This window comes from Lineus longissimus, chromosome 18, assembly GCF_910592395.1.
Source record: "Lineus longissimus chromosome 18, tnLinLong1.2, whole genome shotgun sequence".
Lineage (NCBI taxonomy): Eukaryota > Metazoa > Nemertea > Pilidiophora > Heteronemertea > Lineidae > Lineus > Lineus longissimus.
This window is the reverse complement of record NC_088325.1, coordinates 670,281-686,358: the sequence shown is the minus strand read 5'-3', so window position 1 is coordinate 686,358 and position 16,078 is coordinate 670,281. Positions and strand designations below refer to the sequence as shown.

The 16,078-nt window shown below is 43.2% G+C and overlaps 1 protein-coding gene and 4 non-coding genes across 6 annotated transcripts in view; 4 read left to right on the top strand and 1 right to left on the bottom strand.

The window, feature by feature from the left end:
* LOC135502062 (protein amalgam-like) overlaps nt 1-16,078 on the bottom strand; it is a 37,240-nt gene that overhangs the window by 5,924 nt on the left and 15,238 nt on the right. Inside the window, exons 2-5 of one of the 2 annotated variants that reach the window (XM_064794545.1) lie at nt 3,223-3,338; nt 2,499-2,775; nt 1,218-1,372; nt 92-115 (exon numbers count right to left, since the gene is read on the bottom strand). In XM_064794545.1, coding sequence (XP_064650615.1) covers nt 92-115; nt 1,218-1,372; nt 2,499-2,775; nt 3,223-3,338 — 572 coding nt within the window. The remainder of the gene's footprint in view (nt 1-91; nt 116-1,217; nt 1,373-2,498; nt 2,776-3,222; nt 3,339-16,078) is intronic. The other variant, XM_064794546.1, reaches the window with a different exon arrangement.
* On the top strand, nt 6,531-6,618 carry Trnay-gua (transfer RNA tyrosine (anticodon GUA)). The gene is given in 2 exon segments: nt 6,531-6,567; nt 6,583-6,618. It is a non-coding gene; the product is annotated as a tRNA-Tyr (tRNA).
* Trnay-gua (transfer RNA tyrosine (anticodon GUA)) lies at nt 6,817-6,904 on the top strand. The gene is given in 2 exon segments: nt 6,817-6,853; nt 6,869-6,904. It is a non-coding gene; the product is annotated as a tRNA-Tyr (tRNA).
* On the top strand, nt 8,101-8,172 carry Trnap-cgg (transfer RNA proline (anticodon CGG)). Its single transcript has one exon. It is a non-coding gene; the product is annotated as a tRNA-Pro (tRNA).
* Trnap-cgg (transfer RNA proline (anticodon CGG)) lies at nt 9,190-9,261 on the top strand. The gene has a single exon. It is a non-coding gene; the product is annotated as a tRNA-Pro (tRNA).

The following is a 16,078-nucleotide window of genomic DNA, read 5'->3' as shown; positions in this document are numbered from 1 at the left end:
ATCTGATTATTGTGAGATAGCTTGTATATGCAGCAGGGTTAAGTCCTAACATCTAAAAAAAATTGTAAAAATATCCATTCCCGATTGCTACCTTATAAACTGCTGGTCGCTTTGGCTGTAAAAAATATCGACTATAATAAGTGTATGTCACAACAAATATTGGGCAAGTGAAAACACACGAGTCACTTTCCGTTAAGATAGAGTATATTATTATATATGTTTGATACATCGCTAACACATTGAAGCTCAATGAATACGGGCGACCGAATTGGCGCGATAGGTGGAGTGACTAGACTTTGCCATTGTCTGAAATTGGCGCCTTAAATGAGATTTGAGCCGCTCCGACTATCACCCGCGATTAAGTCGCCCGTGTGCACTGGGAGTACATCCCGACTGATACGATATATATGATTTCATCCAATGTTATCGAAATCGGTACAAATAGCTTTCTTATTTCCATCCCACAGGTGACTGGGAATGCAAAACGTGTTGTCTAGTTTTTTCGGTCATTCCAGCGCTGCAGTGTAATAGATCATGTGACAGAGTATGCATTGTAAGTCGTTCTGCCGCTGCGGAACACGTACAGTTGAATCCGGCCCTGTGAACTTGATTGCAGGGACTTCCAGTTGTCATTTCCCTCACTTTAACATCATCGTTACGCCTCTATAACAGGCACGGTCCAATTCCATGTGTTCCGACAGTACAGATCCAAGCGGAACAGCTTACAATGCGTAATATGTCAATGCATCACTACACTGGTTCTGCACACCTCATTTCCGCATACTCTAGCTTTCGGCATACTCTAGCTTTCGGCATACTCTAGCTTTCGGCATACTCTAGCTTTCGGATAGTGATTGAAAGGAACACTAGATGGAGTGACAACTGCTAAGCACAAACGTACAACACTTCATTCTGAAACACTTGTATCATCTAAGGTAGCCTAATCTAAGGGGAGGGGAGACTAGTTTCTACTACCTTTAGACTTAGCGGATCGAAGCTATTTTATGGCCTGCAGAGACGTTTCTCCGAACATTTGGCCACTACACCTAGCGGTCAACAAGAGAACTTCTGACCAGAGGAAATAACGCATAGCATCGGAAACGTCAATGTGCTAGGGTTGTACATGTGTGACAATAATTTTGGATATTTTGCATACAATGACCTTGAACTTTGTCTCTGTGATATTAAGGATTAGGGGGGCAAGATGACAATCCTACCTGAGAGACCATTGCTCCGGAATGTAGCGGTCTATATGTGTCATGTGACCACGTGATCTGCGGCCAGGGCGACCCCTGGATATTACAGTCCAAGGTCACGTTCTCGCCCTCCTCGGCTGTTACGATTGGGACGGTGGGAGTAACCTTGGGCGCCACTGGAATGGAAGTATTGGCAATGATGAAAACACTCGACATTGAGGCGCTCCCCGAAGAGACTGAACCATTCCCCGCCGTGACTGGGGCCTGACGACCATGATGACCCCTGAATCCATGGTATTTCAGCTGTTTATTTGCTATCAATCTGACTCCAGAGTTGCAAGACCTTGCTCAGTCCGTGACCCCTCATATCTGTACCCCAAGGTTTCTTCTACGAATTATGATTATAGCATTAGAAACACGAAGCAAAGGAACCCTCCCACAAATACCATCCAACACTTCATACATCATTCATTCCCAATATCATGATTGCGAGACTATGCCCGTGACCCCTTTCCCCCTGAAATCTCCTTATTCCCATAGCCGAAACTTTCTTATACGAATCATATGAGCATTAGAAACACAAAGTTACCATCTTGTTTATGTCTTCCGACACTTCATACCAATACAAATATCACGAATGCAACTGGAAACCATGTACGGGTTGTCTGGCCATCAGAGAAATAACCCTCGCGTTACATTCCAACCATACCGACCCCAGACTCCTAGTATTACCCACCCCACTACCCTTGATGGCACAGGAAATAGCATGGCCTTGGAACCCGTTGCCATGGATACCGTTTAATGCCTCAGTTTCAGCAACTCTGATCGACTATCTCTAATTTTTGGATGGTGTGTGTCGGATCATGGTTTCTCTGATATGGGTTTAGCGTGCAGCTGGACATCGTCTCGGGGAAGATATTGAGGAAAAATAACACAATTTGATATTGGAGAAATGTAAATGGGACTGCTGTGTATATTCAATTGAGCAATTATTGGGCATATTAGGATTTTGAAATGATAGGGTATATGCTCTCAATGGAATATCAAGGTAGTGTGCTTCTCGATGTCTTGGTGATAGAAATAGCAATACATCATACTCTTAAACAATTATTGTTGACCGGATGGGATATCTGTAAACCTTTCTAAAACATTAAAGACTCAGGATAACCGTTTTTGCGTGGCGCTACGGTTACGCCAACTGGGCCATTGACATCATACTTAAACCAGAGGAAACGCCCACCGAAAGCTACTGGCCAAGTGCATGATATGTAAAGTAAAGCGTCGAACCAAATCTATACTCACCTAAAACAAGCAACCGTCCACGGGCCCTGGGATATTCGAGGTGCGAAACATTTCGTACCATCAGCATACACTGGTACGAACCATTATCAAGCAGCTCAATATCCCTGATAACTAACGTATACGTCTCGAGATTTTTCGCCACGTCCTGTGTCGTCAGAATCTCGAACTTTTTTTGGTTGTTGCCTACATTCGGGTTTTTCCGTGTTGTGATTGTGCTGTCCATGCTGAGGGTTTTTGGTTGTGTTTTGTTATTGTTAGCGAGCTTCGACCAGACCAACTGGAAATGTAAAAAGCCGGATAATTATACAATAGATGGTTTGCAGGAAGCGTGAGTTTGCCATGACAGAAAAGTCATGTTTTGAATCAAATCATCACTGAAGGCATTCGAAATATCATGAACATTGGAAGACATGGGCAACTTCATGTACATTGCTTGAATAGGCTTGTCTGTTGTTACTTTTATGTCATGGTAAACATATACGTTGCCTGTGAAAGGCCTTTTCAAAATGGCCGAAATTTACTGAAAGTCGTTTCGTGGGGGTCGATACTGATAGAATTTGTTCTGATGACCCTCTGACTAGACTGTAGGACAATGGGAATTTAGGCCTAGGTGCGAACGGGGTTGGTGTAAGGACAATAGACCGAGTATTGGGCTAGGCCAGAACGCCTTTTACTACGAGGCAAGGGGCCAACTAACGGAGTACATGTATGTGCTTTTACTCACCCTTATTCCTGGTTCTTTGTTAGCTATTGTACAACTAAACTTGGCTGTCTGCTTCTTGTGCCTCATGGCCTCGGGGATATCAGTGTCTTTTGTTAATAAGGTCGAGGCTATGATACCTACAACGAGAACAGGAGAAGGTCCGTTACGGAAAATCCAATGAATATGTGTTCCCGGGCTTATTTTGGGGTCGGTTGGCAATATTTGCTACAGCCTGGACCGAGTTATCAAAAGCATGTTTTGTCACTACTTGGCGCAGAGCCTAAGCCCAGGGCTGAACTGAAAGAGATAACGCCATGTTAAGTTAACGCTAGCGTTAAGTGACCAAATTCGTTCTGAACAACCTGGATCTGGTCGACAGTAGCAAACACCTCCAAACATTTGATTGTAAGCATTACCAAACACTGCTATCGCTTATGATAAAGTTGGACGTCAACACTAAGAAACAAATGCTAACATATTTTGTGGCCTGACGTGAATATTCAGAAACTATCTTATATCGGCGAAGCTAGAGTGCATTGGCTATACTATAGATGTACTGTTCCCGTTATGCAAGACACTGCATGTACTCTTACCGTTACGAATTGTAATCTTAACAGTATCAGTGTCAGGAGTGCCTCCAGCAAAGTTATGAAATGAAATGGATAGCAAAACCACGACGAATCTTTGAAGATTTATGTGTAAACGCGTTTCCATGGCAATAGCCGTATACGCCATGTATGGGTAAATAGCGGAGTCTGTGTCGTGTGGGAAGATATAAAGCTTTGATGAGAAAATTGTGGGCGAACAATTCGCCAGAGACTTGACTTACGTTCAGAAACCTTTCAGTTCTAAGTCGATGCATTTTTTTGCTGGTGAACTTGGTTAAGTGATTGGCTTAGTTTTTATCGGAAGGATTCTGCTTTTTGGTCTCCGACAGAGGAATCTAAAATTGTTTAAATGTGGCGCATGGATTTATATAGGAAACATCGTCAAGGCATCTGACGAGAAAGATCACCGACATCGGCAACATCTCCCGTCTACGCTGCTTCGCATCCACCCTTTAGGAGCCGTTTTCCCCCGGGTCCAACTACTCCCTGGTTATGTGTTCCTCGGGTTGCCACGAGTTATATATTCCCCGGGTCCTCTCAGTATTCCCAGGTACCATGTTCCCCTAGTTCTATATTCCCCAGGTACTATCCCTGTGGTTCTATGTTCCCGATTATTGAAGGTGCTTTCCCCCGATTCTCTATTCCTCGGTTCCCTGGTTCTATGTTGCCCACGGGTACACATTCCCCGGGTGCTTTTTCCCGGGTTCCACATTCATCAGGTACTATTATAATGTTTCCCCGGTTCTGTCTTGCCACTATCTACCCGAGATGCTTTCCCCGGGTTTTGTGTTCCCAGGTCCTCAGTCTTTTCCCCATGTACTATCTTCCCCGAGTTCTATGTTCCCCGAGTTCTACGTTAACTGGGTTCTTCGTTTTCCAAATTCTAGGTTCTCACGGTCCAGTACCATCTCCACCCATTTGCATGGCTACTCTACTGCAGGTTATAGCGGCAAAACAGTCGCATCAGAATACGAATTGTCCACATTAACTCAGAGCAAGACTTCTATGTCTCCCTGAAGGATGATTCCCAGCATCTGATAGCTAGTTATGGAAACTACAAATTGGGCATCAGATGCGTTTTATAAGAGCTGATATTTCTTGTCGTGCCGTCTAACTTTGCGGTCGGACTATTCATCAAGAAAAAACTCTTATCTGTTCGACTTGCATCCATCCATCCTGATTGATGACGGCATGTATCCAGGGCAGTCTAAATAAGGTGGGGGACCAGAGGGTAGGATAACTCATCCGAAAGGTTTTCTCGTAATGTTCCATTAGATATCGTTGCTTTGAAAAGGTAAGCTTCTGACGTATGATTCGAACGTCGTTCAGTCACCCTCGCCCTCGCCCTTCGTAAACAAGCAAGGACTGGCGTCAACCGTTCTAAAACCAAGCTGCGAGAGAAAGATGTTAGCAAAAGTGCACCAGGGTGATATCCCTCAAAATCATAAAAAAACAACCAGTAGATGCCAGCAAGCTTTTTAAAGAATTGGCGCAAGATGATCGTCCTTCGGATAAAATCGACTCGTCTCGTCGTCGATGCAGTACCCAACCTTGGAATAATTGGGTAAAGTACAGTCAAAGGCGATTCCAAGACCGAATCAGCTAGACTGTGATAGCATCCAGTATCGATTGTACAATCCCACTGAAGTGATCTTCAAGAGGTTCGTCCTTGGATCGTGAGCGCTGCTCAATATCCGGACACCATGCTGATCGCCCTCGTGAATGTAACCGCGTCTGGCACTTGGCAATTGGCGCAAGATCATGGAACTGAAATGAAATCGACTCTTCACCTATAAGACATCTGAGTGGTATTGGTGTATTGGAGAAGGTACCGACGAATGCATGGTTCCGATTGAATTGGGATGTATCGGGAGTACCGATGATACAATCTTCGTGAAGTGCTCTTCAAGTGCTTTGTCCTTGGATCTTGTTGAATCTGGTTCCTTGTCGAGATAACTACAATCTGTTCCCTCGATTTTCTATTTGCTCTTGATCACGAGATGAAGTGTTTGGTTGTGATTGGTCTCTTTCCAGACTGTTGTTGACGTTGGTGTGACTAGACAATGGTCCAGAATGATGTGGTAATTGGCTATGCTTAGACCACGAACGGCATCCAATAGTGCAATCGTGGTGAGTTTATCTTCAAGAGGTTTATCCTTGGTGATACTGTTGCGTCTGCTACCGGAGTCTGGTTCATTGCTACGATTACTCAAATCTGTTACCTTGATTATCTCTTCGTTTTTGAGAGTCTTGGTCGGATTGGCCTCTATTCGGACCGTATCAGACGTTGATGTGATTCGACATCGGTATAGAATTTCGAGGTGCTTTGCTCTGTATACATGTACCATGAACGGCACCCAACGGCGCAGTCCAATTGAAGCGTATCCTCGAATACCAGAGTCAGTCGTATACTCCCATACTCGCACTCGGTCGTTGGTGCACTGAGGCTCAGGACGAGTGAAGGGTGCTTCAAGAGGTTCACCATTGGTTCCTGATAACACTTGTTCATCGCGAACAACACTGCTATCAGCTTCTGTGAGAAACAATTCTTCGGTGTACCAAGACAGTTTAATTATTAAACTTGAGACTATGTGTCCTTCAAGTAAGAGTATATTAAAAGAAAATCCTGATATTTTATTTTCATATTTAAGTTATTAATATGTATTAACTCGACATGATTAGTCAATGCTCGTGGCTTTTCCACAAGTCTTTCTCATCGATCTCTCTGTAGCTCAGTTGGTAGAGCGGAGGACTGTAGTGGGAAAAGCTTGCCATCCTTAGGTCACTGGTTCGAATCCGGTCGGAGAGAAACTTTTTTTTGTTTACTCGTACCAAAGATTCTTTTATTTCTGAAACCATGAGATAATGCGATGTTTGAGATTGAAAATCTGGGTTAAAATTTACAAACCTGATTCTTTATTTTAAAATATGTATCAATTAATCAATTTTTGTCAGCGCGATAAATTCAGTGAATGGTCTGGTCTTTTCCACTGGGATTGCTAACAAACTCTCTGTAGCTCAGTTGGTAGAGCGGAGGACTGTAGTGGGTAAAGCTGGCCATCCTTAGGTCACTGGTTCGAATCCGGTCGGAGAGACATTTTTTTAATATTTCATCTTTCTATAAGATTATAGTTGACCTGTTTCATGAAAGCGCGTCTGCTAGTAGAACCGAAGAAATGGCCTGATCTTTTATTTTTCAATTATTTTCATAGATTTTTTCAATTAGATACCTTACTTCGAAGTTGTACGCGAATTGTGTTGGGTCCCAAAATTAAATTGAAGATGATCCTAACTTGGAAAAAGTCAGTCCGATCTGTAATTCTCGTACAGCGGCCCAAAAGGACTGTGACATTTACTTATGAAGCCGACTGTCAGTATTTCTTATTCATATTACACATTACTTCTGTGTGTGTGTGTGGGGGGGGGGGGGCAATGTCGAAGACAGGGTAATATAAAACATGTTCAATGCCATGTCGGAACCCCCCCCCCCCCCCCAGATCAATACGATTTGGTGCCTGATGATATTGCATTTGTCCCTGACAGATGCCTTTAAGCTTGGAAGAGCTTATCATCCAATCTTATTCCGATCATCCAATATTGTTCGTTCTACAGAGTGATATCGCACTGAACGCATCAGTCCTGCTATATCGACTGTAAAGATGGACGAGGAAGTCTTGTGATAGACTGGTTCGCAATCGGTCGACTTGGTCTTATATCCTGTGGTTTCATCGGCAGATGATGAATGGAAACAACTGATTCGATTCATGCGCGCAAGGAGGTTTTATAGAACCTCCAAGATGCAAGCGGTTGTCCACAGTTTCAAGAACGAGTTTCTGGCCCTTGGCATGGGTGTAGCTAGCTTGGGTCTAGGAGGGGTGGCAGGGGGTTGAACCGCGGAGAGGGGGTTGACGTGACTTGCGCCGGAGGACAGAGCCCCTCTATTGTCATTCGTCGTCTACATATTGATTGTTTAATCAGCGCTTTTCAGTCCAGTAATAGTTTTCTTCCTGAAAACTCCGCAACCGCTGTGGTATTCCAAATGTCAGTTTGTTTACTTTGGTACAGGGAATCAGGATTGATCCGATGGCTGTAGGCCCCCGGTTGGATTGAATTTTTCGCGTCCTCGAATGAGGCATCTTTAAAGGAATAACGTTGGAGGATGTGATTACTCTGTCTTATTCCTGTGTCGCCACTGTCCGTCATAACAGCTGTCACAGTCATTTGATGGCAGCAAGCTGAAACGCAGCGCCATACCAAACAATGCATAAGCCAGGCCATCTCAAACATCCATGGCTCGTTGGTCTAGAGGTATGATTCTCGCTTCGGGTGCGAGAGGCCCCGGGTTCGATTCCCGGACGAGCCCTTTTTAATGTTGTTTTTATCACACCGTGGCTGCATTTTTATGTGAGGGCTGCAAATGATGAAGTATGAAGCATGATGATGCATTGAATCGACGTGTTTTTTTCCAATTTCCTCGATTCCTTATATAACCTCAAAGGTTTAAAAGATGACCTTTGAGTGTCACATAGATGAATAAAAACATGACTCAATGACACCACATCGCTGATCATTCTTCGTTGCTCGTAAGGGTTGCGAAACGTGCCTAGTATTTGATATACTACCGCCAAAATATGAGAAGCAGATCAGAGTCAATGTAGAATTATTCGGGTTATTAAATCACTCGTCTTCGGGATGCACTAATAAAACAATGAACTCGTTTCTCCACTGGGACGATGACAGGAAGGTCGTAATGGCATGAGTCAGCTCGGCGCCACTTGGTCGTCACGACCCCGCATGAACTCCTCATGGCCGCAATATGAAACTGGTCCTAACGAGGTTGAGCATTTTGCTGAACCTTATAGACAATGGATTAGCGAAAATAGAAATAGTCCAAACCGAGTGAGAGAGCCAATGATGGCCTCGACAAGACGCTGTCCACAGCCACTCAGGTTGAGCATTTTCCTTCGACTCGTTCAATTCCGTGTTTGCTAATCCTTGCTCAAGACAATGGTAGAACAAAGGATCAGGAAAATGTTGAAATGTCTAGCTACAATGACAGCAGGGACAGGTCACAATACATTGTACTTTCAGATCCATTGCTGTTGCAGTTCCCGTCGTAGTGTTTGCTGAGCTTAATCACTCTCATTGCGTGGGTTTGGGGGCTCACGCCTGCAAAGTTCAAGAGAGTTAATCTAAACAGACTGAGATGAAATATCAATAAGAACAGAACCTCCCCACAAGCTCATCGGGGACCGTGCAACCTGACATGCTTAATGAGACAATGTCCATCGACGCGACCGTCGTATCAGCTGTCAATGACAGCAAGCTGAAACGCAACCACACCCATCAATCCATGAACCATACGATCTCAGTCATCCAAGGCTCGTTGGTCTAGAGGTATGATTCTCGCTTCGGGTGCGAGAGGTCCCGGGTTCGATTCCCGGACGAGCCCTTTTTGCCGTGGAACGTCACCAGAATGAAATATGTATTTACAACACACATTTGTTTGGCAAAGTCATATCAAAAATTCATCGCTGGTCCTTTCCTTTTTGGTTATACATGTATCTTATCTAGATTCTACCGTACGGCAAATTCTTTGCCAATGTTTAACTCAGTACTTTCTTAAGTCCAAGTCCAAGATTTGTTCAAAAATCAAATCAATTTTTCGAGAGAAGAACAGGCCAGCTTCAACTGTTTCAGTATTCGTTTGAGAAGGTTGGGATGAATCATGAACCATTAATTAGAGGTATTTCATTGATGCCCCGACCCCGAACGTATTCGGTCTACATGTGAGTCATGGTATTAGGTTAACTATGGTACATATCCACTGACATGGTTTTCATATTTCCCTGTTGCCTTGTATAAATGTTGATGTTTGGTCAGGCATGTTGTTGATTATCTTCAATGTCTTCTCACCGGGTGCATCTCTATTAGCATTCATCACAGAAACGCATACCTTAGTAACCAGTTATTCCAGTGCTACAAGTTCTCAAGGTTGAATCCCACCTTTGGGCATTTAACTGGAATCTCTCAGGCGCCCATCGCGCGCGACTCCTCTCGATGGTCAAGGTTGCTGGTGAACGACACCCATGCAGTCCATTCTCGTGCGGCCAACCGCAGGAGTACCGCGGCCAAGTACTATCTCCGTCTTGAAATTTGATAAACCAGTCCTTGATTAGAGATGACAGATGGCTCTTGGCCACGCCATCTCCCTGGGGGCGCGTGGCGCGTCCGGGACAGGCCATAGGGACACCCTCACCTAACCTCATCATTAACTTCTGTCTGTGTTGATTGCAATGTGCATCCGGTGGAACATAGGTCACTTTCTAGTACCGATCTGATAGGCATTTCCGCACACTCCTAGTTTAAATGTCGGTTGCTTGTTGCAAGAATTCTCGGGTCTGTTACTGCTGATGTCATCTGTCACCATTGGCACACTCCTTTCACTGTTCACATTGACCTGTTAGACATACCGGTAAGATTCAAGTAGGTCATTTCGACACCAGCCTCTCAACCCTGCTAAATAGCGTTGACACATTGTCTTCTCATGTTTATTACCAAGTGTGGATTAATCTATACTTGTTATCACCAAGGTTATCCATGCGCTTTTATCGGCCATTGAACTGCAGCGCATGATTTATTCCCAGGTGACACTGTTCCTGTTTCACCAGTGTGTCAACACGAAGTCCCCTGAAATGGAAACGTTCAGCATGACTTGCTTATTACAAGAAGTCGTTCCATGAGGTGTACATACAATTGTAATGCATAAAGTGGACAAAGCATGCTTAGCGAGGTCCACTGACTGCATACAAAAGCTTGACTCACGCTACTGTGTCAATCCTAGGGGATAATGAACACTGACCACGTAAGGCCTGTGCAAGGATCGATGTTCTGTATAAAACTGCCTGGGCCTATTCCACTCTGAAAGATTTTAGTCTTGTAAACAAACATGGCGAATCCTTCAGAGGTGGACGGAAAAGTATCAACCGCAGTGGTCATATTTGGAATAGGGTTTCTGGTCGGGGCAGGCCTAGGTGTTGCATTGGGATACAGACTCGGTGGTCGCGAGCTGGACAAATCGAAGAGGGGACTTCACTACGGCATGGAGAAGAACAAACGAGACTGGCTAAAGAACGAACTCGAAAACTCGGAGAAAAAACTCGAATCAATGGATATTGGGATGTATGCCATATAACGCTTTCCACCATATTGACCACAAGTGCACGTTTTAAACAAAACCGTCGTTCCCGCACATTCCACCTCCGACTGCTTCCTGGCACTGCGATCAAAATGGCGAAGATTTCAGATCGCATGGCCATAGTTCTCGCCGGTCTCAGCTTTGCTGCCGGCGTGTTTGTCGGATATAAACTGTACGGATTACGGCTCAGATTCGGCAAGGGCAAGCGGGATCGATTAGCGAAGGAATATATGGCTGCACAAAAGAAGGTCGAGGCGATGTAAGAACCGATTTGACTCGAGATTTTGACCGAGAAACACTATAAAATGGTTCATCGATGTACTACATCATACACAGTGCTCAACCTAGTTAGTGATCCCGGTAACCAGCCTGCTTGCATTTCAATGACTGTTGACTGAAAGTATGTCATGAATGCATCAGGCTATACTATCCACTGTATCTACCGTGTGTTCCTTCGGTGTCTGGACCGGGGGCAATTCACATAGGAGGCCCAGTTCCAGTGACTAGGACCAGCTCAAAGTGCTCTTCTACAAGATGACAGGGACACACTTGGACTGAAACTAGCCAGCAGTTCAAGAAACATTAGCCCGGTGTGACAGCGGATATAGTCCCCCTGGAGTCATAGTCCGGTAACATTGTATTTGACCAATTAAGCAGCATGATCTATTGTACCGCTAACCCTAACCAAAACATTTGCAATGCGGGCTATTGTTACACGGACTATCAGCCCTAGGACTACTATCCCCGCCACACCGGCTTCTTCAATTCACTGGATTGCAATTCTAGTCAGTAGCTAGGTTTTGTTCCTAACGATTTTCTGTGTATTATGGATCTCTTGACTAAGAACTGATTGGGTCACCAAAGATATACTACGGTTCGTGTATTAGCTTGGAGAGATAAAGCATTGAGATCAGCCTATCGACATATTGACCGACCTGCACGCGTGTATGATGACATTTACACCACTCAGAGACACATTGGACTTTAGAGTATATGTTTCTTAAGTATTTTATGAACATGTTTGGTCCACCCAAACATTAGACCCCATTATACCAAGTTTGTTGTAGGTATCTACGATCCTTTGTGTTTGTTCGCCCTATTGTTAGAGCATATACTATCTCGGTCAACATGTGGCTTTGTTAGTATATGTAAAGTAGTGGTCGATCAACCGTCTCGTCTTTCGAATAATTGTTTGAAAGACTCTGGTGTAACATCAATAAAACATACTCGAAAAGAAGGTTCCTTTTTGTTGATTGTGTTTGACGCAGTCACAATTGGAAAAAATAACGTTAGCGGTGAAATAGCGTTCGTTTTCCTAACCTGAAATACGTTATTTCATACAATAACGTTAAAAAAGTGTTATCGTTATCGTGAGAGTGTTAGCGGAGCGATCGCTCATCTCTCGAATGGCGCATATTAGATTCCTTCGTTCCTACGTCAATTCGGTAAAAAATGACGTCACGAGAGGTTAATCGGCTACATATGCAACCCAGAAGGTTCATGCAAATTTCAAAATTCGATATGAAACCTCGCCTTTGATATTGAACCGTTAAGTTGCATTTCAAAGACTGAGTCATTTTCCAATAAGAATGCATCAAACGTATCAGACCAAGGTTGTTGTCGAATTGTGAATTTTTAATGAGCCTTGTGGGCTTTCGTACAGACCCGTTTGGGCCAACTACGTTGGCAAGGCGGTTGGGTCGGCATCGGCACGACGTTAGCTTTAAAAAGGACATGTACGATGACATGCTGATTTTGTTAGTGGATATTTATCTCATTCGTCACGCGATAGAAAAATACGCAAATGCACAAATGGGTATTATGATGTATGAGATCTATTATTTTCAAAATGTCGGAAGTTGAGAAAATAAAAACACGGTCCACTGCTGCCTGCATTTAGCCAATAAACGAGTCGTTTCAAACTGTCACAACGCATCTAGGCCAACCTATAAATAGACATGCGTCTGTGGCAACCGGGGCTGCCAGAACAAGCACAAGCAAGTGCTACCTGACATCGCATTAAACAACCGGAATAGTTGGCATCAGCGTTTTTATTTTTGCTGCATACCATTGCCAGTGCCTATGCCTGGGTGGTGTAGTTTTTGTGCCGATCAACATAACTTTAATTAGCACAGCATTAACCCTTCAAGTAAGGTACAAAGTCTAATGGACTTTGCTTTGACTTCGCATTTATAGCTTTTTGCTGGGACATCTGTACATCGGGATGTCCGAAAGTGTTTAAAACAAGACGGCACCTGGTTAGGGAAAGCAAGTTAACGATACTGACTATGCACTAATCATGATCATACCTCAACTAAAATGAGAGGAAAACACCAAATAACGCTGAAGTTAAGTCACGGATAAGTAGTTTCTGTGATCATCTAATGCACTCTTAAAAATAAGGGGTTTTGAGGTTTTGAAAAACTTTTATAGGTTTTTTCAGCCAACAAAAATATGCACCCCGTAACGGTTTTCCAAAGATGAAAAACCCACCTGGAGGTTTTTGAGCATGTCAAGATTCAAATCATTTCCCTGAAAGAGGTCTAAGGGGTGCATATTTCTAATGGCTGAAAAACCCTGAAAGTACTTTTGAACATCAAAATCCCTTATTTTCGCGAGTGTATTACGTTAGTAACGGCGTCTTGTTTTGACACCTCAGGCCATGGTGACCACCCTTGCCACTAGGTCAGAGAAGGGTCACGCTTTCTTTCTATCAGATTTTCTATGATCTACCATTTGTACAACTTGTATTATTTACTAGTTGCTTACAAAATTGTGTGTGCGACCTGTCTTTTCGATGGTCAAGGAACACCCTGTCGTTTATCCCCGACACGAAGTCCAAATAACTCAATAAAATAAGCTTTTAGGCATGCATTGATACTGTCACTCGACCACGCTATTTTCAACTCAAATACGTTTAGGTAAATCCCTGACACTTCTTCTTCAGCACGATCAAGTATTTTCAGAATTAAGTTTTAAAAAGACTCGAGAAACATGATTGTGTTGGTCCTATTCCTATAACTGCCCTTTACGAGGATAAAAACAGGATATTAAGCCAGCAGTCTGGTGAAGAGCTATTTACGGATTTAAAGATGGGGATTTTCACTATAAGTGGATATGCCATTTGATGTCAGAAGAATTGAGTTAATCTCGCACAGGCCCCCATGCATTGTGTGACTCTATATCTAATTAAGTTTATTATGTTCGGGTCTCGACGAAAAGTTATTGCAACTGTGGTGTAGATAAAATAAAGATCCTGGCGGGAAGAAGTCTTGATGACGTCAAAGATTTTAAAATGACGTCAGTCAAATCTGTTCAAATCTAATCACATTGCGGATGAGTTACAAATGTATATATATCTATATATATATAAATGATGCTTATATAGCGCAGTATCCAGACAATTGTCCGCTCAATGCGCTTTACAATGGAAACACCAACTCATCCAAAGGCCTCCCGAAAGAGGTGGGTTTTCAGAAGGACTCTGAATGAGCTAAGGTTGTCGCACAATCTCAGTCGTTCGGGTAGAGCATTCCAGAGCTGTAGGGCTGCGAGAGAGAAAGCCCGGTCACCGTATGATGGTACAACCGGCTTTGGACTCACCCGCAGCCTGACACACCCCCGCGATCGCAGGTCAAACGAGTGAGACTGCGCGACAATGAGCTCGGAAATATAAGATGGAACCAGTCCATAGATTGCTTTAAAAGCAAATATGAGAACCTTGTATTGAATTCGCTGTGTAGGTAGCTCTTCACAGTTTTCAATGATAAAATTAGATGATACACTCATAGGGTCTATAGTGGGTAGCCAGTTGATCTTAGGCTGGTTTTTCATTTGGAGAACGGAACAATCATTCTTTCATGACATATTTGCTATCCCAAGAACAGCAGTACAGTTCCCGAAGATTTAACACCTCCATGTTTGGTGTAAGAACTTATCGTATACTTCCACACGTGATCCCTACCTTTCTGGTTAACTGGTGCTATTTTGCTTACCTGGAACGAAAGACAAACGAAAATGTAGTATTATGTAGTTAGTATATGAGATCAATGCGGCAGCGGTAGCGCAGTGGAAGAGAGTCGGCCTCATGATCAGGAGGTCGTGGGTTCGACACTGGCCGAGTCACTGCTTAGTTCCCCTACTGGTTGAGTTCAAGTGAGCACCTTCTGGTTGCTCCTTGAAACCCCTGATTGATTTCTGTGGAGACCGGGGTAATAATATGATATCCCAAAGCGCTTTGAGCGAGAACTATAGTGTCACGGAATTGCGCTATATAAAAGACTCATTATTTTTATTATTATTATTATGGTTGCTTAAGTATTAAAGGACAAGTAGGTGATAAGATATGTTGTTTTTTTACCCGAAAATGGCTTCCAGCAGGACCGTGACTCTTCCAAACAGGATCATTGAAATACCGTCAATCTGTCAGTAACAGTCGACGTGCATACCCGGTAAAACAAATATAATTGGAGCTTCTGTCCTGTTAAGTTCTGATGACAATTACATGATTACCAAGCGTTAATACATTTAAAGGTTATTTTCATAATTCAATTTATTTCGTTGACAACTGGAATGGATGACCTCGAATTAACGAGTTAGTGTAATTACGCCACATTTGATCATAATTTTATTGTGTTCGATCATGGCCAGTTTGTTTTTAAATCTTCTGACACATATCTCTTAGCGAGGCTCTTAGTGAAAGCGTTTTAGCTGTGTAATTTCTATGCAACAAATGAATGTACATGTGTTAGTTTTATTATTGCCAAACGAACTGTGATGTATGTGTGTACTGTTTCTCCTGCAAAGGAGGTTTTAATAAATAAAAAGATTATCCATGTTTTGCCTTTGTGAATGCAAATGCCAAACGATCGCATAGGCAATACAGATACATATGTATTCTATGAGGCATAACGAAATGGAAATTGAATATTATAATCAAAATCATCACAAGTGGTGTCTCCTGAAGAAGAAAAAAAATTGATATGTCTCATCTTGAAGATGGAAGACATTTTCTCAAAAGACGCCCTTGTTCTTGGCCATATTTCACCTAAGACCCCCAAAAATGAATAAC